Source organism: Cnephaeus nilssonii, assembly GCF_951640355.1.
Source record: "Cnephaeus nilssonii genome assembly, chromosome: 21".
NCBI lineage: Eukaryota > Metazoa > Chordata > Mammalia > Chiroptera > Vespertilionidae > Cnephaeus > Cnephaeus nilssonii.
In genome coordinates, this window is record NC_137092.1 from 36973556 (window position 1) to 36998633 (window position 25078).

The following is a 25078-nucleotide window of genomic DNA, read 5'->3' on the forward strand; positions in this document are numbered from 1 at the left end:
ATCATTTCACAATGTATACCAATACTGTGCACCTCAATCAAAACATCAACAAGTCTGCCCTCCCGTGTTACAGCTGAGGAAGCTGAGGCACCGAGCAGTGAGGTGTCTGGCCCCGGTCACTGTCCTGCCCAGGATTTGGACCAGGCAGCCTGCCTCTGGGCCGTGCTTTCACCACGCTTCTCGGCTGCCTCTCCAGCGTCGGCGAAGGTCTCTGCGGTGTGGTGAAAGCTTTTGCTCAGGATGGGAGACTCCAGGACTGAATAGAGTCATTCACTTTGACTCTAAGCTTAAATTCCTATTCCTTCATTTGCAAAGACAGTGGCCTCCATGTTGAGCTTGGTGCAAATCTTTGTTGCCCAAATGTTCAAATACAGAGTCTGTACCCCTTCCCCGAGCCAGAGCACTGCCCCTGTGAGAATGAGGAAGCCAGCAAAACTCACAGCATTAGGCAAGTGAGATGGTTGAATACAATCTAGAATTTGGTAGACTTTTAGTTAAATGCTCAAGACATTAAATCATTATCCTTTCAGCACTTTTCAGAAAACCCCCTTCGACTCTTGTGGTGTAAGAACTATTAACAAGCCCAGCCGGTGTGGCTCATGGTTGAGTGTCGACCCACGGACCAGGAGATCATGGTTCAATTCCAGGTCAGGGCACATGCCTGGGTTGTGGGCTCAATCCTCAGTAAGGGGTGTGGGGGAGGCAGCCAAGCAGTGATTCTCTCTCATCATTGATGCTTCAATCCCTCTCTCCCTCTCCCTTCCTCTCTCTGAAATCAATAAAAACATATTTTTAAAAACGTTTCTGAAATGCAAAAAAAACCCACCCTCATGAAAACAAACAAACAGAAACAAAACATCTGTTGTGCTTACCCCCCGACCGCTGTGAGCAGGGATGGGGGTGGGGGGGACAGTTTGAGGGGACTGTAAGCTTTCTTGGGCACCACAGCACAAGGGGCCGTGGTTGTGTGTCTGCTCAGGGCTGTGCCTGTGTCCGGGCCCTGGCGGCTCCAGGTCGCAGCGGTGGGGAGCAGGCTGTGAACTGGGGGTCCCGGGGAAGACCTGCTTGGGGACTTCCCGACTCTCAGGGGATTGTGTAGAGAGTGGGGGTAGGGGGGGTAAAGGCTGGGAGGGGGCCACTGGGGAGAAGAAAGGCCTCTTCTCCATTCACCCGCCCCCAAATCTCCCGGCTCCTCAGGAGCCCTCAGGCCTCCAGGCTAGAAACACTGTGGGGTGCGGGGGGAAGACCACTCTGCAGGGTGTCCTCCCTTTCCCCTTTCCTCAGCCTCCACGCTCTGCCCGGAGTGGACACTTGGAAAGGGGACCAGCGGGATGTGGGACACTGACCTGAGGGCGGGCCCGGGAGGCAGGGACACAGCAGGCCTGGTTCAGATGTCCGCAGGAAACCGCCCCTGTCACCCTGCTTGTGAAGTTCATCTCCAGCAGCCATGTGGCTTATTTGGGCATCTGGCTCTCAGGAGAGACTCTGTGTAAGAGAAGGGCTCAGAGGAATGGCAAGAATTCGTGGCGGATCCAGCGCAGCCTGGCCAGGAAGCTCAGTTTCCAGAGGCAGCTGTTGTGAATGCCCCTGGCTAAGGACGGGGCGCTGCCACCGCCCCAGATGCACGTTGTCATGCACATGGTGTCTCACGCTCCTCCCAGCGCTTCTGGGTTGTTCTGTGATTAGCTCAGGTGGCCGATGAAGAGGCTGAGGCGAGAGGACTCTGCCAGGGACACTGTCAGCCCAGAACGCCTTTCCCTGAGGCTCTCTGGCAGGTCACCACCTCCTGTCCACTCTGACAGATGCACGTCCTCCCGGCTGGACTCGCTCCCTTCGCTGGGGGCCGCCTGGGTGAGCCGGGGTGGCTCCAGCAGAACCCCCCCACCAGCCTTAGTGACAAGTCACAGTCCCTCTAAACAAATATGCTGGCATTCTGCTTGCCCATCTGCCTGCTGGGTGTTTGGTTCCTGCGAGCCAGGCCTCCAGATGTCACCAACTCTGGTGACCTGAGAAATAAAAACAACAAGTCCCAGACCCGTTGAGCAAAGACAGGCTGTTATTGTCACCAGTGTTCTGCCTGCGGGAGTTGGGGCGGTGAGGGGCACAGGCTCCCTAAAGACCCAGTGCAGCCTTGGGCTGTAGAATCCGAGATCCTTGCTGTGTGTCCTGGGGTAAGTTACTTAACTTCTCTGAGCTTCGTTGTTCTTTTACCTCACAGAATAAAAGTATGTGGAATCACTATAAGTTAAAGTGCTCTGTGGTCTTTTCCTGAATGAGCTCAGCCACTATTGCTGCCCCGGTGCGTGCCTGCCTGGCCCAGGGGTCCTGAGTCACTTCGGGGCAGGAAGTAGAGGGAGGCCTTGCTCCTGTCATCTGCCAGGCAGTTCCTCTGCTTCCTTCAGTCTCTGGAAGGCAGGCCCTGCATCCAGCCAGCCCTCTGGACACCTGTCCCCAGGCAGGAGGCTTCTGCAGGGCTTGTCACTCCTAAGCTCCTTGTCTGTACCCCCGAGTTGGGAAGGATGGTCACATGGTGGCCCTTCAGTAAGTGTTTGAAAGGGGGGGGGGGGGCTCTGGGCTGTCAGGAAGCAAGAGGAGAGCCACCGACTGGGCGGGAGGAAGGGCCCCGGACTTGGTCTGCCTCCCAGTTTGAGTTCATCCTCTGCCAGTATGGCTGCAGGCCGCTCTCCACCAGCCTGAACCTTCCTGGCTGCAATAGCATCTCTGTTGTGGTTCCCCAAGGGGAGGTCAGCATCCCCTCACCGCCCCACCGCCCCCGCACCAGACTAGGGACTCGGGTAGAAGCCATGCTTTCCTACCTGCCCCGATCAGATTGACCCCCAGCCGGGCAGGATCCATTCTTGGGGCTCAGCAGGCGACAGAGCCCAGGCTGGCTGATCCGATGAGCAATTACTTGCCTCTGGCTAAGACAGTGATCTCGCTGAGCTCTTGTTTTGCCTTCTTGTCTGAGAACCTAAAGGCTGTTTTGCAACCTTTTGGCCCCTTTCCTCTAGCCAGAGAAGTGAGCGAGACTTCCCCTGCCCCTGACCCCTCTGACCTGGAGGACAGGGGCACAGGGAGGGGTCGCTGCAGGGCATGGGGCAGGGCTGACTCCAGGGGTCATCTCGGGAGGCCACCCAGGCAGATCCTCCCCATGACAGGGCGTACAGAGCAACTCCTTCCAGGGCTAAACACGGGTGAGTGGTTCTGGACCCTCCCCAGCCCCAGCAGCACCCTCTGCGAGCACAGGACAGGCCTGGCTGCTGCAGGAGAAGCCCTCCCACCATTGCGGACAAAGCCCAGAGACAGACACAGGCGTTCCCACACAGAGAGAACTCCTTTGGCCCAGGTACTTCCACCTCCCCCCTGCCCCCCCTGCCCTCCCCCCCCCCCCCCCGAGGAAGTCAGATGGTGAGAAATGGTCACTGGCTTTAAATAATCACAACCGGCTATTTTAGGCCTCTGGGGACCGGGTATATTTTCTGAGCTGCAAGAAACACACCTTGCATGAAGCAACACCTGTTGAGGCCTGACTTCCTCAACCGCCCGCCCTGCTCCCAGGCGGGGCAGCTGGAAGACAAGACGGAGGCCTGCCTCCCCCTGCTGGCGAGCCTGAGGACCACACCACCTCTATACTGGATCCTCTGGAGCAGGCGTCCTCAAACTGCGGCCCGCGGGCCACAGGCGGGTGTTTCTGCCGTTTTGTTTTTTTCCTTCAAAATAAGATATGTGCAGTGTGCATAGGAATTTGTTCATAGTGTTTTTTTTTTTAAACTATAGTCCGGCCCTCCAATGGTCTGAGGGACAGTGAACTGGCCCCCTGTTTAAAAAGTTTGAGGACCCCTGCTGGAGAGACAGAGATGAGCAGTAACACTGCCTGTCTCCCTCCCTCTCCCTTCTCCCCCCCAGGGAACCAGAGAGCTTTACTGCAGTGAGAAAGAGATTTCTGTCTCCCAGAGGCAGGATCCCCCTCCCTGCGGGGTGGAAGGAAGGATGAGGCTCAGTAAGTGTGTGACTCCCCCAGGCTCCCCCAGGAAGTTGGAGCCTCCTTCTCTGCAGAACCCAGGAAGAGGCAGGCGTGTCCTCTGACTCCCCAGGAGCACCGCCCCCACAGGCCCCTCCTGTGTCCTCTTACCTCCACGGGCCACGGCCTCCTCCTTACCGTGTTCCCCATCTCTGTCTGCCGGGCCACTCCATGGGCATCTGGGCTAAACGAATGGCCGACGTTCAACAGATCTGCAGCCAGAGAGACGCAGCGGGGCAAGGTGGTCTACGTGCCTCGTGGGTTGGGGGTCCTGGTGCTGGAACCGGGGGTCCACGAGAAGGGGCCTGCAATGCCTCTCCCATGGGGGGGTTCCCACTCACGGGGGAGACAAGCCTGATGACTTTACCAAGACGTCACATTGCTGCCCCAAGCAGGGAGCAGCGCTGAGTGTACAGCTGGAGGGTAAGTGGCCCCACGGGTGCAGGTTGGAGGACTCCCGGAGCTGAGGCCACGCTGGGGAGCTCTGTCGGGGAGCAGGTGCCCTGGCCTAGATCATGGCTTCCGTATGAGGAAGCTCCTGTGTCACGCTTCCCTCCATGCTCAGCATCTTCCGGGTTACAGGGGGCGCTTGCCTGTGCTTCTCGGAGGGGCCCCTCTTCCTCTCTCCTGGAGAACATGCGGGTTGAAACAGTGTCCGTGTCCGGCTTTCCTCGGACCCTGACCACCTCGGTCTCAGTTCTGCTGGGACACCCCTGGGCTCCAGCCGAAGCGAGTCCTGGGGACTGACTGCAGCTCACAAAGGAGCTGTTTCTTCCCAGAGTTGTTGGCCAGGGAGGTCTCCCCACCCCCACTTGGCCCAGGCTCTCTGCCCTCCCGGCCAGGGCAATAGGAGAAGGAATGTGTGGGGAAGTCCCATGCCCGCTGTCCGCTAGTCATAGCAGCTCTCCACCCTCTAGGCATCTTGCTGGCCGAGTTGGTGGTAAGTTCTGGAGTCAGTGGCCCTCGGTCCCCAAAGCTCCGTCTCCTCACCGAGGAGCGGGCTTCCTTCATGGTGCCCCTCCTTGCTAATTCCCCCGTGTCAGCAAGATCCCTTAGCAACAAGTGCCATCGCTGGGCAGTGGGTAAATACCTCCTACAGGGAAACCCCTACTTACTGAAAACTGATGATTCTAGGACAAGGATCTGGAGCCAGATGGACCAGGATCTGAATCCTAGTTCAACCTATTATTGCCTTGGGCAATCAGAATAAGCTCTCTGAGTCTGTTTTCGAATCTGCCAGTGGGATAATGGTTTGTATGGCATGGGGTTGTGCATGGGGACTGAAAGGAGATAATACAGTGACTTCAAGTGGTGTAAATATTGGGTCAAGGACAAGTGGAGCTAAAGGTAGCACAGTATATCTTACTGGAGATTTAATACTACTAGAAAATTTTAGGGAAATGTATTTTGAGGTAGACTACCAAAATGTGAACTCTGAATTTTATTTTATTTTTAAAATAAATATTTTTATTGATTTCTAATTGGAAAGGAGAGGTAGAGAGTTAGGAACATCAATGATGAGAGAGAATCATTGATTGGCTGCCTCCTGCACACCCCCCTTACTGGGGATCGAACCCGCAACCTGGGCATGTGCCCTGACCAGGAATCGAACCCTGACCTCCCGGTTCATAGGTCGATGCTCAAACACTGAGCCATGCTGACCAAGCATGGGTTTAAATTTAAAAAGAAGAAATAAAAAACTGAAAGGAGTGTTTTTACTTGCTTTGGGTTATGCTCTAAACTTGAGGGTCAGGGGTTACCTGGTTAAGAGTCTGCCTTTGGGAGTATTTCCATGGGAGAGTCTGCAAGTGATGTGTGTGAGCAGCCAGCTCCTGCCGGATGCACAGTGGGGTGGTCAGGACTCATCTGTAATCGTTCCCTGATGAGTCCTGGCTCTCCTGGGCTTCAACCATCGGCACCAGGATGAGAATCAGGCCTGGCACGCCAGTGAGGGGCCAGGGCAGGGGTCCCCTCTTGCAAAATTACTAGGAGCATCAGAAAGGTGGGCGGGCGGGAAGAGTCTCTTTTCACATTCCAGGGTGATGGGCCTGGGGGAAGATAAGTCAGTCTGTTCCATGCATCAATGCCTCTGTTTGCATGTTGTGCATCCATTTATTTTGTCTATGAGATTCCACTGATAAATGAGATCATACGGTCTTTCTCTTTCTCTGACTGGCTTATTTCCCTTAGCATAATAATCCAGGCCATCCCTGCTGTTGCAAAAGGTCAGCTCTCCCTTTTTTATGGCCAAATAGTACTCAATTATGTAAATGTACCGATCATCTACTTTTTTATCCACTCATCTACTAATGGGCACTTGGGCTGTTTTCAAATCTTGGCTATTGTAAATAATGCTGCTGTGAACATAGGAGTGCATATATTCTGTCAGCATAAGAAACATTCAAAACTGTAGAGAATTTTGATGAGTTTATTTGAGCCAAGCTGACAATGACTGCTGGAAAGCAAAGCCTCGACAGACGGAGAAAATGCTCCAGAAAATGGCAGTTCAGCACCCTGCTTTATCCATCACCATCAAAAGAGCAAACCGAAGCGGGTTGCTGGTGATCTCTGGCTCTGTCTGCGGTGCCTGTGCTTTGAGGGGTCCGGACAAAGGGAAATTACTTTGTTTCTGCAAAGGGATGTTTATCAGGTATGTTATTCCAGGTGCAAAAAGACGACAGTCTTCGTTAAGGTGAAGACTGGCCTTTGTCAGGGGAGATTCTAGCATTAGGGCATGGCCACCTGCCATAAACTGCTTTCAGTCCAAAAGTTTTAATTTGAGACCATCCTCTGTGGTTACTCTCGGTCTCTGAGGCCTCCCCAGAGCTTGTCAAGTTTAGCATGTGGCCCTTTTTGTCCATAATGTTTCGCATTAGTGTTTTGTGAAACACTATATTCCCAGAAGTGGGATCACTGGGTCAAGAGGCAGTTCCATTTTTTCCTTTTTGAGGAAACTTGGCACCGTTCTCCACAGAGGCTGCACCAGTCTGCATTCCCGCCAGCAGTGCACGAGGGTTCCCTTTTCTCCGCCTCCTCCGGGCACGCTTCTGAGTTTCCATCCAGCGAAACCCAGTCTTCCACCTGGCTTCTCTGTCCTTGTGCACTTTGACCCCCACGTCCTGTGGACCCGGGGCTGACGCCCTGGGTGTTGGGAATCGGTGGCCAGGCCTCCTGGGACTGACACAGAAATAGTTCATGAGGGGCCAATTGCACGAGAGCATGACTGGCCAAAACCAGTGTAAGCTCAGCACAGTACCAGGCACACAGTTAAGGAGTTAGTTAATGAATCTGTTTCCGGCTGCTATGTCTGCTTCTGCTCTTCGTACATGTTTGCCTCTTGACAACCAGACCCTTGAACTATTCCCGACCTCTAAGCCCTGGGGTGAAGCCATCATTCCTTTGTGTGACACTGCACTTGTATTTCAGCAGAGACACTTCAAGCTCCTTGCTTGGGTTTGGCTGACAAATTCACCGTCACATATCCAGGAAGACATAATTACATCTTCTGGGTTTGAGGAGACTTCCCGGGGCTTCTGAGGTCCCCCTCCCTTCCTAGAGGACGTGGAGCTGGAGTTTCAGTGAAGCTAAATCAGAACTGGGGTCCAGGGTTTCCGTTCCATGTTGCAGCCGGGTCCCGCTCAGCATCAGGCTAGTGACAGTCCATTAGTCCATTGTGTGTGGGGTCCACATGGCCATGGCAAATGCAGGAAGCGGGAGCGAGGGAGCCCCACACGTCAGGAGTCAAGAGCAACCAAGAGAGTGAACGTCTTTGTTCAGGGGAATAAATATCCCTCAGCCCGGCCTGTACCCTTTCACAATCTGGGATCGCTGGCTCCTAACCGCTCGCCTGCATACCTGCCTCATCATCCCTAACCACTCGCCTGCATGCCTCATCACCCTTAACTACTCGCCTGCATGCCCGATCGCCCTAACCTTCTCTGCCTCAGCCCTTGCTGCCACGGCTTTGTCCAGAAGGTCGTTCGGCTGTCCGGTCTAATTAGCATATTATGCCTTATTATTATAGATTAGCTAATTCAAAAGGATAGTTTTCCAGGAAGGAACTCAGTGTTCTTTGTCCTTCCTCAGTCTTTCTGGTTGTGTCAGTGAATTCGTTTGCTTTCTTTGTGATGGCACAGGAGGGAGCGCAGTGCTGTTTAGATGACTTTCTCATAGATAAAAAGCGTTGATTTGTCTGGCGACGTGGGCAGTGAGTGAGGTTTCTCCATCTGCCAGGCAAACACAAGAATGCAGAGCGCTGAAGGTAGGCAGGCCTCCGTGTCCCTCACAGGTGAGCCCTCCACCCCAGATACTCTTTACTGCCAAGGTTAACCCAAGCCTCCCAACTGCGCCTGCTCCACCGTGTGATCACTCTGACCTTAGAGAAACCGTGCCTGAGGTTAACCCACATTTATCTTGTTGAATGCTTAAGGCAGTGGTCAGCAAGCTCATTAGTCAACAGAGCCAAATATCAACAGTACAACGATTGAAATTTCTTTTGAGAGCCAAAATTTTTAAACTGTATAGGTAGGTACATTGTTATTAACTTAATTAGGGTACTCCTAAGCTGGCCTTTGCTAAAAACTCAAGGGGCCAAAGAGCCGCATGTGGCTCGCGAGCCGCAGTTTGCCGACCACTGGCTTAAGGAGCTGAACTTTTCTTCCGATAATCCACCAGAACCAACCTTTCCTTTTACCAAGTAAACTGCTTTCCCCATTCTCATCTTTTCTGATCTGGTCCGAAGGGGAGACAGAAGGCCTCACTGTGTCTGCCAAGTGTGATCTGTGAAGGAATAAACTCTAAAGCTTACTCCCTTCGCAGTTAGACTCAGGGGAGTGTGCAGACCAGATGCATCGTAGGTAGAATACGGAAAAGCAAAGCACATCTCTCCTGCTTCCAGCTTACTGGTGGCTCAGAAGCAAGCTGGAGCACAGCCTCGCCATGGCCTTTTACCTTATCCGTGTCCCCAGCCAGGGTCCTGCTGAATTTTCTATCATTCTTACCTAGAAGCTCTCTCCTACTCTGTTTTGTTCCACATTACCCCCATTTGATTCCTAAGCATAATTCTCTTCTAGTCTCTATATTCTATGTAATTGTAAGCAAAGGAAATGGGGACATCCTGGGGAGCTTCTAATTCCAGACCAGGAAACATGAAATCACTGGGGCCCGAGAAATTTTAAGCTAAGCCTGAACTAGCAAAAGTGATAGAACAACTAAGATGAAATTTGGCTCTCATGATTCTTACCTTTTGGGGTATTTGCACTGTGGAATAAAGAGAATTTATTGAATTTTCCTCTGGAATAGTTGTCTATTAAAAAAGAAGAAGAAGGAGAAGAAATCATCATCCATCCTTGGGTCACATAAACAAGGCCAAAGAGATGCCGAGAATCCAAAGGAAAGAAAGCAGAGAAGGGAGGAGAAAGCAGGAGGGACAGAGGGTTCGGGAACAGGAATGGGTAGTGGGAAGTGCTCTTGTTGACGACTGTAATTATAATTATTAATAACTTGTTTACAAAATAATTAGATTATTTTAAAACTGTGTTGTGTTTAAGCGAACTTAAAATATATAAGATACAGCACTAGCCAGTTTGGCTCAGTGGATAGAGTGTTGGCCTACGGACTAAAGGGTCCTGGGTTCGATTCTGGTCAAGGGCACATGCCCGGGTTGCAGGCTCGATTCCCAGCAGGAGGCAGCTGATCGGTGATTCTCTCTCATCATTGATGTTTCTTTCTCTCTTTCTCCTTCTTCCTTCCTCTCTGAAATCAATAAAAATATATTTTTTAAATATATATATATATATATATATATATATATATATATATATATATATATGTAAGCTATGTAAGTCCCATGAGCTATGAGCCTCCAAGGTGATTAAAGGATAATTTTTGAAGTAATATTGTTAATTGTTGCAAATAAACCTTGTCATCAGTCAGGAGGGCCTTTGGAACCAGTCCGTAAAGATGCCTGATGGGACAGAACGAAACAAAACAATAACGGCAATAACAAAAGCTCCTTCTAGGCTGGTGAAAAGTCTCCTGGATCAATGAAGTTTATTCCTGAACATCCAGGACATCCAGTCCTGTGGTCTCCTGGGAACGTGTCTCCAGCAGGGAGGATGCACCAGAAAGTGATCAATTCTGACAGAAGCCAGGCTGAGTGCAGCACAGAGCAGTCTCTCTACAGGAAGAAAAGAGCTCTCGGGACACTAACACCTTCAGAGAGGACATGTAGGGTCTCCTCTTGGAAAAGTTGTAGGTAAGAGTAGGAGGCTGGAGTGAAACTGGCATCCGGAGGCTCTAAGGTAGGGGTCCTCAAACTTTTTAAACAGGGGGCCAGTTCACTGTCCCTCAGACCGTTGGAGGGCCGGACTATAGTTTTAAAAAAACTAGGAACAAATTCCTATGCACACTGCACATATCTTATTTTGAAGTAAAAAATCAAAATGGCAAAAACACCCGCATGTGGCCCGCGGGCCGTAGTTTGAGGACGCCTGCTCTAAGGTGTTAATTTTATTACATGGGCCTCTGGGGAAAAGCCCCCCATGACCACGGAGGAGCCAGTCCAGCCTGGACTGCAGTGATTGTTCTTGGCAGGGGGAAGGGGGAAGGGGAACTTTTGAAGTTCTCTACTTCACGTCTCCAGATTGCCTCTGTTTATCTAGCTTTTGCCAAACGTTATCTTTATACTCTTCTTTTCAACGAGTTTCCTTTGGATTAACCTTGTGTTCATTTGCTGTAGTTTGGTGACCCACACTTGGGAAGCCTTGAGTGTGGCCCAGAGCCACCAGGGACCTTCTGAGTCCTTTTCTGATGGCTTCTTGAGAAAAAGGCATCTCTAGGTCCAGTCTACTGGCCTCACACGCAAATGTCATGTCAAAACCACACTACTCTGCCTGGTGTCCTATGCAAATGGAAGCAGGCCTGCTGAGGAGCTGTTGAGTAGCTATTGTGAACTGTGGAGAGAAGGGGTAATTCCACAGATCACAGTGTGAGCATTACTGGTTGGATCGGAACCAGGTGACCCAGAGGTCACCAGCTTCTGCATAAGAAAGAATCCACAAAGACTCGGGGGAGACACGGTGCGTTGGGTTTCAAGGATTGTATATCCTCATCTCCCATGTTGTCCAAATCCATGGGAAAACCTCAAGTAAAACAAGAAGGGCCTCAGAGAGGAGGATAAGGCCCCCAAAAATATAGGAATGGACTCACATTTGGGTTAGAGATTGTATCATACTCTGAGGTCTCTCCAGAAGGGGGATAGCAGTTAAGAATTTCCGGATGAGTGTCCACTCTCTTCTCTTCAATGGACTCTACAACCAAGTTGGAAGAGAATCAGAGTTGGCCCCTCCTTCCACTCACTACCCCCATTGGCTCACCACTCCATCTGACAACCTACTTAGAGCGACCATCTATACTGGTTTCCCTGTAACTAAAGGGTTATTCCAGGGCAGGGGACTTTAAGTGCTAACCCCAGGAAAATCCCAGGATTTTCTGGTTACCCTCATTACTTCCCAGGCTCTGAAAGGGGTAGGCACTGGGGAGAGACCTGGAAGGACCTTGGCCTTAGGAGAGAAGCCAGAACTAAGGGATGCAGGCTGATGGTGTTCTCCCTGAGGCAGAGAGTAGGACCTCTTCATTTCTGTATCCTTAGGCCTACCACCAGTTTGTTGAATTAATGAGGGAGAAAGTGCATGAATGAAGGTAAAGACAAAAATGGTACATGCTCTACCTTTTCCTCTTTGTCTCCATATCATCAAAATAATTAACACCAGTACAAGGACAACGAGCAGCAAGGAAATCCACAGGCACGTGGTGAAATCTAGGTCACCAGCAACACCTTTAAAGAGAGAATGGGGGGAGGCCCAGGGAAGGAATCAGAGTCGGCTAAGGAAAATGACCCAACTTTTAGAGCAACTGCTATTTTTCTCCCAGTCCGGTGACTTCCCACGGGCCCCCCGTTTTTACACAGGGCCCATTCCCATGGGGACCAGGAGCTAAAGAAGGCAGAGCTCCTGAGACTTTAGGCTTCTAGAGAAAGGGGGGAGACAGTCACCTTCACAGAGCTTCCGGGCAAAGATGGGGTTTGAAGAGTTGCTGCTAACGGGGTTCCTGGCCATGCAGATGAAGGTCATGTCCTTTTCCTCCAGCATCCAGGTTATGGGGAGGGTGGAACCATTATGGGACTCATTGGAGGTCTTCCCCAAGGACTTCCAGCTGTAAGTCACATCCTCTCCTCCCCGTTCCACGAAGCATGTCAGATTGGTCACACAGGTGCCATTTTTATTGTTCTGCAGACCCAAGGTGATTTGGGGCTTTGATAGGTGCTCTATAAAAGAGAAATGGACAACCAAGGTGGAAACTATGCCTATAGCACTCTTTTCCTAAATTATTCTATAAGCTCTGGACCTGAACCTCTTCGAGGTGCTGCAGAGTGGAGCAGAAGTGGCAATTTAGAGCAGAATTCTCATTCTTATCTGGAAAAGAGAACTATCTAGGTCTGCTTGTCCATAGCTATACAGCAGCAACAACAATAGTAATATCTATAATAATAAAAGCATAATATGCTAATTAGACCTAACAACTGAACGACCTTCCAGACATCCTTCCGGACATCCTTCCAGAGGAAGCCACATGGCAGGGGCCAAGGCAGAAGCAGTTAGAGGTGATCATGCAGGCAGGCGAGCAGTTAGAGGTGATCAGGCAGGCAGGCGAGCAGTTAGGGGTAATCAGACAGGGAAGCAGAGTGGTTAGGGGCGATCAGACAGGCAGGTGACTGGTTAGGGGCAATCAGGCAGGCAGAGGGGTTAGGGGCGATCAGGCAGTCAGTCAAGTGGTTAGGGGCAATGAGTCAGGCAGGCGAGTGGTTAGGGGTGATGAGGCAGGCAGGTGAGTGGTTAGGGGCAATCAGGCAGTCAGGCAAGCAGTTAGGGGTGATCAGGCAGGCAGGCGAATAGTTAGGGGCGATCAGGCAGGTAGAGTGGTTAGGGGTGATCAGGTAGGCAGGCAAGTGGTTAGGGCTGATGAGGCAGGCAGGCAAGTGGTTAGGGGTGATCAGGCAGGCATGCAGAGTTGTTAGGGGCAATCAGGCAGGCAGGCAGAGTGGTTAGGGGTGATCAGGCAGGCAGGCATGCCAGCAGCTAGGAGCCAGCAATCCCAGATTGCGAGAGAGATGTCCGACTGCCAGTTTAGGCCCAATCCCTGAACTGGCAGTCAGACATCCCCCAAGGTGTCCTGGATTGTGAGAGAGTGCAGGCCGGGCTGTGCCCCCGCTCCCCCCCTCCCCCCGCCCCGTATGAATTTCATGTACCGAGCCTCTTGTAAATAATAACAAGTCAACAAGAATGCAGCTGCCAGTTACTAAGCCCAGCCATATGGCAAGCATTGTGTTAAATGTATTTTAGATGTAAGCTAATTTTATCTTTTTTTAGAGGCTCTCCATTTCTTTGTCCTTAGGCTTCCTTGGAGAGACTTTCCCTGAACTCTTCTGGATGAACAACACTTCTGAGGCCCCTCCCTACTTGGTGCTCACTCCTCTCCCTCAGAGGATGAGCCATTGCTGAGATGGTCTATCATCCACATTTCTGTACTTGTGGGTTGAACTGTGAAGATTGCTGCTAAATGTGATTTGCCCTTTTTCCCCTTCCCCTAGCTAGTATGCCTGCAGAATGCATTCTTCTGCTCCCTTCAGCTGTGTATATATGGAAGACACACCTGGATCAAGGTGAATGGCCTACCTCCTACAAGTAAACCTGGAGAGTCATCTCCTGGTGTCTGTGATATTGCATCTCAGTGAGTGAGGCAGCTATTCTTGTAGCTAGTGGTTGAATAATTGTTTTATAAATTCATCTTTCTTGAATGGGCTCCAAGGTCTAGACTTGGGGGAAAATATTTCTCCTAGATTGCTTTAAAAGAAAAAAAAGAATGCTTTTTTAAAATTTATTTTTTATAATCCTCACCCAAGGATATGTTTTTATTAATTTTTAGAGAGAGAGGAAGAGAAGAAAAAGAGATAGAGATAGAGAGAGAGAGAGAGAGAGAGAGAGAGAGAGAGACATCAATCGGTTGCCTCAAGTATTTGCTCCCACCAGGGATCAAACTCACAATCTACGTATGAGTCCTGACTGGGAATCCAACCTACAATCTTTCAGTGTGAGCGAAGATGCCCAACCAGTTGAGCCACCTAGACAAGGCAAACTAGAGCTATTTTTATCCTTCTTTCAATTCTTGTGTCTATTTCTCAATTGATTGGAATCTGAGGAGGAAGAGGTGTGATTGACGTTTATACCCGATAATCTTTCTACCACAGGTATCACTTTCCTCCCCATTACAATTACGGAAACTAAGTTTCAGAGAGCTTAAGTAACTTGGCTAAGACCATGCAACTAGTAAATAGAGAAGCCAGCATTTGACCTGTGTGATTGCACTTCCCATTTCACCCACCTGTTGCACCACACCGCCTCTTACAGAACCTCTGAGTGGAAGGGGATTTCAGAAGTCAGCTACATCTACTTCAACCATGCAGGAGTTCCGTCTTCCACATTCGTGCCAAGTGTCTATCCTGCCTGTGCTTAAACATCTCCAATCTCAGGGAGTTTACCACATTACCTGGGCAGTCACTGTACTCACCATAGACCCGCAGCCCATACTCCTGGGTGATGGGCTCCTGGAGGGACGAGCTGTGTATTTGGACTGAGTAGGCACCCGAGTCATTCTTGCTCAGTTTGCTGAGCTTCAGGGAGTAGTTCCCGTGCGAGAAGGCTACCCTTTCCTTGTTGTGACCTTTAGTCACTATGACAGTGTCTGGTTTGTCTGTCGTTGTCGGCTGTATGGTGACAAGAGTAACACCTTCAAAGAACCAGATAACGCTGTCAATCCGATCTTGTGAGTGTGTCAGAGGGAAAGTCACAGACCCACCAACGGCACCAACCAGCTCCTTCTGGGCTCCAGAGGCTGCGGGTCCTGCAGACACAGAGAACCATAAAATGAACGCGAGTCCCTGCTCTTTCCAGCAATTACTCGGCCCCTTTGGGCTCTAGAAAGGTCCCCAGCAAGCCTCTCCGTCCAACCCACCCGGCCCCTGGGAAACCTTTTGGAACCTCCTTCACCTGAAGGCATTGAGGCCAGAACTCCTCCTGAAAGGAGTGGCTCGGTGAACCACCCCACTCCCAGAGGCCTCTGGCTGAAGACAAAGCTCTGAGGTAGAGCACGAGACCCAGCTCCATCCCTGACACGCTCCTGGAGGAGGAGACCTGGGAGGTTACAGTCCAAGTCTCCACTCCAAACCTCTGCCCCAAGTCAGGAAAGCTCTCCTTCCTCACCCGCATCTAGTTCAGCTCCCCCAGAGAGATTTTTAGAGAGAATGGATAGGAGAGAGGGAGGGGGAGAGAGGGAAACATTAATGTGAGAGAGACACATCAATCAGTTGCCTCCCACACATGCCTCAACCCCGGGCGGGGATTCTGCAACCCAGGTATGGTCTGGGATCTTGACCAACATTTTTGCTAAATTTATTTTCAAAAGAACTGGTTCCTCTCCCTGGGTAAATGCCTTTTAGGAGGCAATTCCTGTTTTCAAACATTATTCTCCTGGGCGGGGGGAGGGGGGAGGAGGAGGAGGAAGGGGATAGGGAAGGCTGTGGGTGTGGGGGGAGGGTGTCAATGCGGGGGAAAGGGAGTCATAAAGATAAGTTAAAAATAAATAAATAAATAAATAAATAAATAAATAAGTAAATAAATGCAATGTGGAGTATTTTCGAAAAGCAGAACACACATACACAAAACACACGCATTATTCTCCCTATAATTTATCGGTCAGTGGATATATTCTTTGAGTCCCTCAGGCCTTTATCAAATCATCCTGTTAAGAAATCTGATTTTTCAAACAACTGCTCTCCCTGCCTCCTTAATGCTAAGGTAGGATGGTTTTTCAGTTACTCTCTGATCACCTCAAGGGTACCAAAGTAGTTACAGATGAAATAAATTTTATTTTTAATTCTTGATGGATCAGTTAATGCATTTATTCTTTCACTTCAACAACAGAGATGAAGGAATTAATATTTTACAGTCAAATAAAGGTTGGGTATCACTTGCCCTCAAGTAGGTGTAATTCCTGCATTTAGGGCAACTGTGAGTAACTTTTTCTTCACCTGAGGTTTTAGGGAGGTGACAAAACTGCTAGTATGTGGCTTTCCTGCTGTAGCACACATGCTGTGTTCTCAGGGTAAATGCCAAAAGGTGTCAATTATGCGGTGATATAAGAAAACTAGAGGCCCCCGAGCAATCCAGTGTGGTAGCCCGCTGCTGTTTGCAGCCCCACCCACCTGCCCACCGCCCCAGCGCCGCTCACCGCTCACTGCCCCGCCTGTCCACCACCAACCTTGCTGCTCGGAGCCTGAGGGGTGTGGGGGAGGGAACGAGAGGTGCTCAATACACCTCATGGTGACCAGTCATTTGGTTGTCCTGGTTGTCATGGACACTGGCTTTATATATATATAAATGTAGATAGATAGATAGATAGATAGATAGATAGATAGATAGATGATAGATAGATAGATAGATGATAGATAGATAGATAGATAGATAGATGATAGATAGATAGATAGATAGATAGATGATAGATAGATAGATAGATAGATAGATAGATAGATAGATGATAGATAGATAGATAGATAGATAGATAGATGATAGATAGATAGATGATAGATAGATAGATAGATAGATGATAGATAGATAGATGATAGATAGATAGATAGATAGATAGATAGATAGATAGATAGATGATAGATAGATAGATAGATAGATAGATAGATGATAGATAGATAGATAGATGATAGATAGATAGATAGATAGATGATAGATAGATAGATAGATAGATAGATAGATAGATGATAGATAGATAGATAGATAGATAGATGATAGATAGATAGATAGATAGATAGATGATAGATAGATAGATAGATAGATAGATAGATAGATAGATAGATAGATGATAGATAGATAGATAGATAGATAGATGTCTCCACATTCATAGTTCAAATGAAACTGGAGGATGACAGTACAAATTGCCAACACGAGTCTAGATAGAGTATATTGTTCTATCTTAATTGTATCTTCAGGAGGGAAGAGAGATCATGAAAGAAGAAAGTAGCCCCATGCCAGTCCCTAAACGTGAGTTTAGAGAATAAGGGGGTGAGTCCCAACAAGTTTTGTGCCCCCTTCCCAATTTACTGTGAAAAGTGATGTAGAAATAAAAGACTTCTCAAAGCTGCCCCAAACTTGACTGCATTTCCCCTTTCTGTGATGGCTCCTCTGCCTGCCAGTGTGACCCTGCCAGTGTGACCCTATAGAGTTTACCACGACTAGGTAGGTCATGCTTTTCTCATTCAGTCATTTCTCTCTTTAACAAGAATTTTTTTGGTTCCATATTTATGCCAGGCACTGTTTAGGAGCTGAGGATATAACTGGGGGGCAAGCCAGCCATGGGGTTGGGAGATTATCATCTGATAACTACGTGTTATAAAAAGGAGAGTATAACTAGTGCTTGGGGAAAATACAATGGGGGTACTTAACATAACTGTGGGATCAGCTGACTCTCGAGCAGTGGTTCTCAACCTTTCTAATGCCTCGACCCTTTAATACAGTTCCTCATGTTGTGGTGACCCCCAACCATAAAATTATTTTCATTGCTACTTCATAACTGTCATTTTGCTACTGTTAATGAATCGTAATGTAATTATCTGTGTTTTCTGATGGTCTTAGGTGACCCTGCTAGTGGTTCTCAACCTGTGGGTCGCGACAGGTTGAGAACCATTGCTGTTGCAACCCACAAGTTGAGAACCACTGCTGTAGAGCCTAAGACCATTGGAAAACACAGATATTTACATTACAATTCATAACAGTAGCAAAATGACAATTATGAAGTAGCAACAAAAATAATTTTATGGTTGGTGGTCACCACAAATGAGGAACTGTATTAAAGGGTCACGGCATTAGAAAGCATGAGAACCACTGCCTAGACCATGAGTGGCTACTAACGCTTACAAGACCTGGGAAGATTTGGCCCCATGACACTCATCTGACCCCCACACTGCGTCAGTGTAGTGAATGGTGTAACTTGCCTCATTTGCATCCATTTCACCCCTTCCTCGTTGTGTGGCCTCCGGGTGGTTGGGTAAGAACGGCAGGCTCCCAGCTCGGGTGGCAGCCTTCCTCGGGCATGGTAATTAATCCAGGGCAATCACATAACCTGGGCTGATTGTCTCTGAGAGAAGCCCAGGACTTTGGCTCTAAGGCCAGGATGACCATAGGATGCTGTGAGAAGATAGGAAGCCCAGAACTGCCACCCACCTGCTACCAACAGACAAGCAGCCAGTCCTCTTTCCTCACTGGATCCCATTTACCTCCCACCTCACCAGCTTGTGTTTGTGCTGTGTCATTCTCTCGGCTTCTCCAACTGCATTCAAGACCCACAATGCCCAGCTCAAAGCCCTTCCCCGAGGAAGTCTCCAGCTCTTTCTCACACCCACCCAGTAAGAATCCACCAGTCATTTATGTTTTACTTTAAATTCTTCACAAGGAGGTGTTCCTCAGGGTGGCTATTGGACAGAGCCTTTTGCTGTGAATTAGCCAAAGTCTATAGGCACTTGCTTCCAGATCACCCAGGAGGGTGGGAGCTGGCTTCTTCTCCCAGGCACGTGGAGTGGTGTGAACACTTGAGAGCTCTGGGTTAACCGGAAGTCAGGAGAGCTGGGTTTCCTTCTGGTTCCTTCATAATAACAACTCCAGCAACAAACACTAGTGTAATGGGCATTATCTTCCTTGATCCCCAAAGCAATTCCGTGAGATAGAGGTGAAGCTGCACGTTACCGTTGAGGACCCTGGGGCTACAAGATGCTAAGGAACGTCCCCAAGTCCCCAGACTTGAAAATGAGAGAAGCGGGATGAGAAGTGAGTTAATTCCTCTGTCTCAGAGGCCTGCGTTCTGTCCGCTGCCGCCTCACCGCTTACCACTTGGAGTTTCGGTGTTCTCAACTTTCATAGGAGAAAGAGAACAACCTTTATTTATATTGGCCAGGATTTGGGGGAGGAGGAAGTGTGCATACGGTTTTGGGGAAGTACGGAGCAGTCTGCAACACGGTGGGAAGCAGGACAAGGGGCGGGGAGGGTGTTTATAGGGAACACACCTTAAAGCTACTTCTTTTTATTTGTCTCATTTTCGTAAGGAAGGCTAAGACTGGAAAAAAAACAAAACACACAGATTTTAGTTTTGGCATAGCTTCTTGGCAAGGTAAGCTTCTCAGGAGGTTGGTCTGGAACCTGATGCCTACAGACCAGTCACTGATTACTTCACACCATGCAGGGAGCAGTCACTAATAGCCCTGCCTTCAGAGGTGAAGGGAGCTGGGGCAGGAGACACTTTGCCTTCTGCTCTGGCCAAGACACTGATACTTTTGGTATCAGAAGAGTCCGCTTTCAGATGCCCTCCATCGTAGAAAGAGCTCCCTCCCTTTGCCACTTGCCTTTCCTTCGGGTTATCACCTCCACCCCTTAACCTGCTCCCCCAAGTCTGCCCACAGTTCAGGTGTTAGGTGAGTACCCGCCATGTCCTCCCCCACTACCCCTTCTCTAAGTTTCACATTAATCACTATTTCTGTTCTGGGAAAAAGTTTATAAGGTGAGAACCTATTTTAGGATCAACTGCTTAGAACCGGGGGCTTCCTAAATAAACTACTAATGAACTCAAGGAGGGCGCGTGTCTGCTCAGGCTGAACAGCTGGTGAGGCCAGGTGGTGGGGAAGAAAGGACTGGGAGGGCTGGCTGTGTGGTCTTGGCCAGATCACTTCACGCAGGCCTGGGGCACGTGTAAACAAATCAGCTCTGTCAGATCTTCAGAGACATCTGCTGGAGGTACCCCGGAGTCTGATGACCGGAGGTGTACTCCTAACTTATGGAGCTCCTGATCTGTTCTGACATCCCTGAGGGTAGTAAAATGTTCAGACCTGAGCACTGTGACAGGTGGAGGAAGTTTCCAGTCCTTCATGGCCTTAAACATAAAGTACCTACAATATGTTATTTTTTTTACATATTTTATTGATTTTTTTTTTTTTTTTTTTTACAGAGAGGAAGGGAGAAGGATAGAGAGTTGGAAACATCGAATGAGAGAGAAACATCGATCAGTTGCCTCCTGCACACCCCCCTACTGGGGATGTGCCCGCAACCAAGGTACATGCCCTTGACCGGAATCGAACCTGGGACCCTTCAGTCCGCAGACCGACACTCTATCCACTGAGCCAAACCGATTAGGGCAATACGAGTTATTTTTATTTTTATTCCCCCCCTCCTCCTTTTTTTTGGTTAATCTTTACCCTAGGATATTTTTCCTTTTTTTTTTTTAAGGGAGAGTGGAAGAGAGAAGGAATGACAGAGAGAAACATTGATGTGAGAGAAGCACATCAATTGGCTGCCTCCTATACGAGCGATGGCCAGGGCCAGAGCCAGGGGAAAGCCTGCAACCAAGGTATGTGCCCTTGACCAGAATCGAACTTGGGACACTTTGGTCTGCAGGCTATTGCTCTATCCACTAAGCCAAACTGAGTTTGTTTTGTAGGACCAATATGAGTTTGTTTTCTACATAGGGACTGATTAAACTGTTTGGGTTAAGCCCTGGCCAGTGTGCTCAGTGGTTAAAGCATGGGCCTGTGCACTGAAGAGTTAGGGGTTTGATTCCCAGCCAAGGGCACGTACCTGGTTCACAAGTGCGAGAAGCCACCAATAGATCTCACACTGATTTTTTTTTTCTCGCTCTCCACACCCCTCCCTTCCACTCTCTCTCTTAAAAACAAACAACAACAACAACAAAAAACACATTTCTCAGATGAGAATTAATGAAACAAACAAAAATGCTTGGTTTAAGAGATAAAATTAGAGAACCAAGATGGTGGCCTAGGTAAATGCTGCCTCCCACAACCACATCAAAATTACAGCTAAAATACAGAGCAACCATCATTCAGAACTGCCTGAAATCTGGCTGAATGGAAGTCCTACACCTAGAGAAGTAAAGAAGAAAGCTTATTGAGACTGAAAGAAATAGACTTACAAGTCCAAGAAGCATGGAGAGTCCCAACCAAGATGAACTCAAAGAGGCCCACACCAAGATACATCATAATTAAAATGCCAAGGGTTAAAGACAATGAGAGAACCTCAAAAGCAGCAAGAGAAAAGCAGTTAGTTTCCTACAGGGAGTGCCCATATGACTGTCAGCTGATTTCTCAACAGAAACTTTGCAGGCCAGAAAGGAGTGCCAAGAAATATTCAAAGTGATGAAAAGCAAGAACCTACAATCAAGATTACTTTACCCAGCAAAGCTATCATTTAGAATTGAAGTTCAGATAGAGAGCTTCACAGACAAGAAAAAGCGAAAGGAGTTGATCACGACAAAAGCAGTATTACATGAAATATTGAAGGGTATTCTTTCAGAGAGGAAGAAGAAGAAAAAGATAAAAAATATGAACAATAAGATGGCAGTAAATACATATCTATCAACAATTGTATCTAAAAATCAAAATAAACAAAGAAGAAATGTAATGAACAAAATACACTGATGAATAAAATAGTGTCAGAGGCATGAAAACATGAAACAGACTGATGTATCTCTGAGGGAAGGGGTGTGTGGAGGGGCAGGAAGAGGTTAACCAAAGATCTTATATATGTACACTAGGGGCCCAGTGCACGAATTTGTGCACCTTGAAAGGAACTGTGGGATGCAAGGCTGCAGTGGGCACAGGGGCGGGTTTCAGCCTGGCCCTCCCACCCTCGGCCGCCAGTCCCTTGTCTGCTGGAAGCCATGCTCCTGCTGCCACTGCTCCCATGCGAGGACAGTGCTAGCCCCACTCACACCCACTGACTGTGCAGAGCGATTGGGGCTAACACCAGCAGAGGGTGCGAGTGGTGCCGGCACTGTCAGTGGGTGCAAGCAGTGGCTGCTGCCCTGATTGCCCCTCAGGAGCAGGGGGAGGTGGAGAAGCCCTCAGAAGCAATCAGGGCTGGCAGCCACCACTTGAACCTGCTGACAGCCACCACTTGCACCTGCTGACAGCGCTGAGTGATCAGGACTGGCGCTGGCAGCAGGTGTGAGTGGTGGCTCTGGTGCCAGCTGCAGGTGTGAGTGAGGCCAGTGCCGGCAGTGGGTGTAGCAGCAGCTCCAGTGCTGGCAGCAGGTGTGAGAGGCGGCTGCTGGCCCGGATCAACCCTCATGAGCAGGGGGAGGTGGAGAAGCCGATCGGGGCCAGCAGCCCCAACTCGCACCCACTGACGGCACTGAGCGATCGGCGCTGGCTCCAGGTGCCAGCAGCGGGTGCAATAAGTAGCTCCAGCAGCAGCAGTGAGTGTGAGCGGGGCCGGCGCCAGCAGGTGTGAGCTCTAGGTAGCTATATACCGTGGCACATGGGAGCGAAGAATTTTCAGTTACCACAAGAGGCTTGCCCCGATAACGGTGGGTTGGTGGAGGAGGTGAGCAGGAGGTGCCAGACCGGCACCCCACCTTGGTCTGGCACCCCCTGCACACCTGCTCCACCAACCCACCGTGGCCAACACCTGCCATGTTCTGCACATGCCCCCTGGTGGTCAGCGCATGTCAAAGCGACCAGTTGTTCGGTTGTTCCACTATTTGGTCTATTTGCATATTAGGGAGATATATATATATATATATATATATATATATATATAGTGCATGAAATTCTTGCAGAGGGGGAGGGGGGTCCCTCAGCCCGGCTGCACCCTCTCCAATCTGGGACCCCTTGGGAGATGTCTGACTGCTGGTTTAGGCCCGATCCCTGTGGGATGGAGCCTAAACCAGCAGTGGGACAGCCCTCTTGAAATCCGGGACTGCTGGCTCCTCACCACTCACCTGCCTGCCTGATCACCCCAACCACTCTACCTGCCTTCCTGATTGCCCCTAACGGCTCCCCTGCCACCTAGCCACCCCCTAACTGGCCCCCTGCTGACCTGGTCACCCCCTAACTGCTCCCCTGCCAGCCTGTCTGCCCCCTAACTGCCCCCCTGCTGAACTGGTTGCCCCCTAACTGGTCCCCTGCCAGCCTGCCTGATCACCCCTAACTACTCTATCTGCCTGCCTGGTCACCCCCTAACTGCGCACCCTGCCGACCTGGCCACACCCTAACTGCCCCCTGCCCTTGCCAGCCTGGACATCCCCTAACTGCCCCCCTGTCCCTGCCGGCCTGGCCTCCCCCTAACTGCTCCCCTGCTGGCCTGGCCACCCCTTATCTGCCCCCCTGCCAGCCTGGCCATCCCCTAACTGCTCACCTGCTGGCCTGATCGCCCCCTATCTTCTCCCCTACTGGCCTGATCTCCCTAACCACCTCTGCTTTGACCCCTGCCACTGTGACTTTGTCTGGAAGGAAGTCGGACATCTGAAAGATGTCCGGTCGACCCGGTCTAATTAGCATATTACCCTTTATTAGTATAGATATGTATTATCAATGGGAACAGAAAATAGGGTGGTAAAGGCCTGGAGTGGAGCGGGAACTGGATGGAGGGGAGCAATGAGGTGGGAAGGACCTGTAATACTCTCAACAATAAAGAAAGAGAGATAAAATTAAAATATTTCCCTTCACCAATATAATTGTTTTATATATCATTTAAAAATATATTTCTAAACATAAAATATATAAGTATCTTATACATGTATTTAAAGGAAATATCTTAAATATATATATATATTATAATCCTCACCTAAAGATATTTTTTCCATTGATTTTTATAGAGAGTGGGAGGGATGGAGGGGGAGAGAGAGAGGAAAAAAAAAAAAAGGAGAGAAACATTGATGTGAGAGAGACATATTAATTGGTTACCAACCCCATGGGCCCTGAGCAGGGCCAAGGATCAGGGATTGAAACTGTAACCCAAGTGTGTGCCCTTGACTGGGAATCTAACCTGTGACCCTTTGCAGACTAACACTCTAACCACTTAGCAACATAGGCCAGGGCTAAATATATATATTTATGAAAAAATAAACATACACCCGTATAATATTATTTTGTTTTTAAAGATGTCCTCAAAGGGAGGGCGGGCTAAGGTCCAGGGAAGATGACCTTCTTCATCTAATCTGTGGCAGAAATTGTGAGTAGAACACAGGTCCTCCTGATCCCCAGCACCACTTCTTCTAGCCCTTCCTTCCCTGGACACTCAGAAGGGGAGTCGGTCCCCGGAGTCCTTCCTTCTCCTCTCTCTGCAGTCTCTTTCTGCCCTCTGATTCAGAGACCAGAGGATGTAAAAGGCAATATCAGATAAGGGAGCAGAGCCTCCTGAGTTGAGTCACAGCCCCAGAGCGGACCCAGGACCTAGAGCTACGCCTCTAGGGGGAAGGCGGTCAGGAGAACAGGATGGTCTGCTGGACTCACCTGTGAGCTGGCCGAGGAGAAAGATGAGGATGAAGCTAGCTGGGGAAGCAGGCATACTGCTCTCTGGAGGGCAGTCGTTCAACTGAGCGACTTCCCTCCTGCAGCGTTCAGGTTTCTCTCCAAGGGGGTCTACAGTAAGTAGGAGGGTCATGAGACTGACAAATGAGAATGAGTCATGTCTAATTTTTTTCTCTCCTTTTCAGTGGCTAGTACAGGAGGGGAAAAGAAATTGAAACCCAAAGGTGATGAAAGTCCCATCTTACAGAGAAGAAACTGCAGGCTCAGAGGAGTTAGGCAAGCCACATAGTGGGCGAAGATATTTGTAATACATTATTCCACAAGAATCTTGTATCCCTAATATATAAAGAAGTCGTATTCATCATTAAGAATTAGGCATAGACAACCCAATAGACAAGAGGCTCCAATCGGTACTTCATAAAAAAGAATATTGAAGTGGGAAATCAAGAGAAACCACGAAGAAAATAAAGCAAATAGGAATGAAAGGTCAACAGAGACATTACAGTGATTTGTGTGTGTGTGTGTGTGTGTGTGTGTGTGTGTGTGTGTGTGTGTTAATGTTTACCAGAGGATTTTTTTTCCATTGATTTTTTTTTTTTTTTTTTTTTTTTAGAGAGAGAGAG

General features: G+C 49.2%; 1 protein-coding gene across 2 annotated transcripts; it reads right to left on the reverse strand.

Moving 5' to 3' along the window:
- Window positions 1-8035: 8035 nt before the first annotated feature.
- Window positions 8036-24526, reverse strand: SLAMF7 (SLAM family member 7). Of its 2 annotated transcripts, XM_079761055.1 has the most exons (7): window positions 24438-24526; window positions 14648-14980; window positions 12075-12347; window positions 11751-11858; window positions 11231-11331; window positions 9264-9326; window positions 8036-8247 (listed from the first exon to the last, which is right to left on the reverse strand). In XM_079761055.1, exons 1-7 carry the CDS (start codon window positions 24490-24492, stop codon window positions 8176-8178), a joined length of 1005 nt encoding a protein of 334 aa, XP_079617181.1. In that variant the 5' UTR covers window positions 24493-24526; the 3' UTR covers window positions 8036-8175. The 2 variants fall into 2 exon arrangements, with proteins under 2 accessions (XP_079617181.1, XP_079617182.1); XM_079761056.1 differs by lacking the exon at window positions 11231-11331.
- Between the last annotated feature and the right edge of the window lie 552 nt (window positions 24527-25078).

Excerpts from the sequence above, each read along its gene's own strand:
- SLAMF7 (XM_079761055.1), bottom strand. The coding sequence starts at position 24,492 with ATGCCTGCTTCCCCAGCTAGCTTCATCCTCATCTTTCTCCTCGGCCAG. Across the intron at positions 9,327-11,230 it reads ATACAATCTCTAACCCAAAT|ACAACTATTCCAGAGGAAAA; the intron begins GTGAGTCCATTC and ends CTTTTTTAATAG. Across the intron at positions 8,248-9,263 it reads CAGTGCAAATACCCCAAAAG|ATGGAGAAACCTCACTCACT; the intron begins GTAAGAATCATG and ends TTTGCCTGGCAG.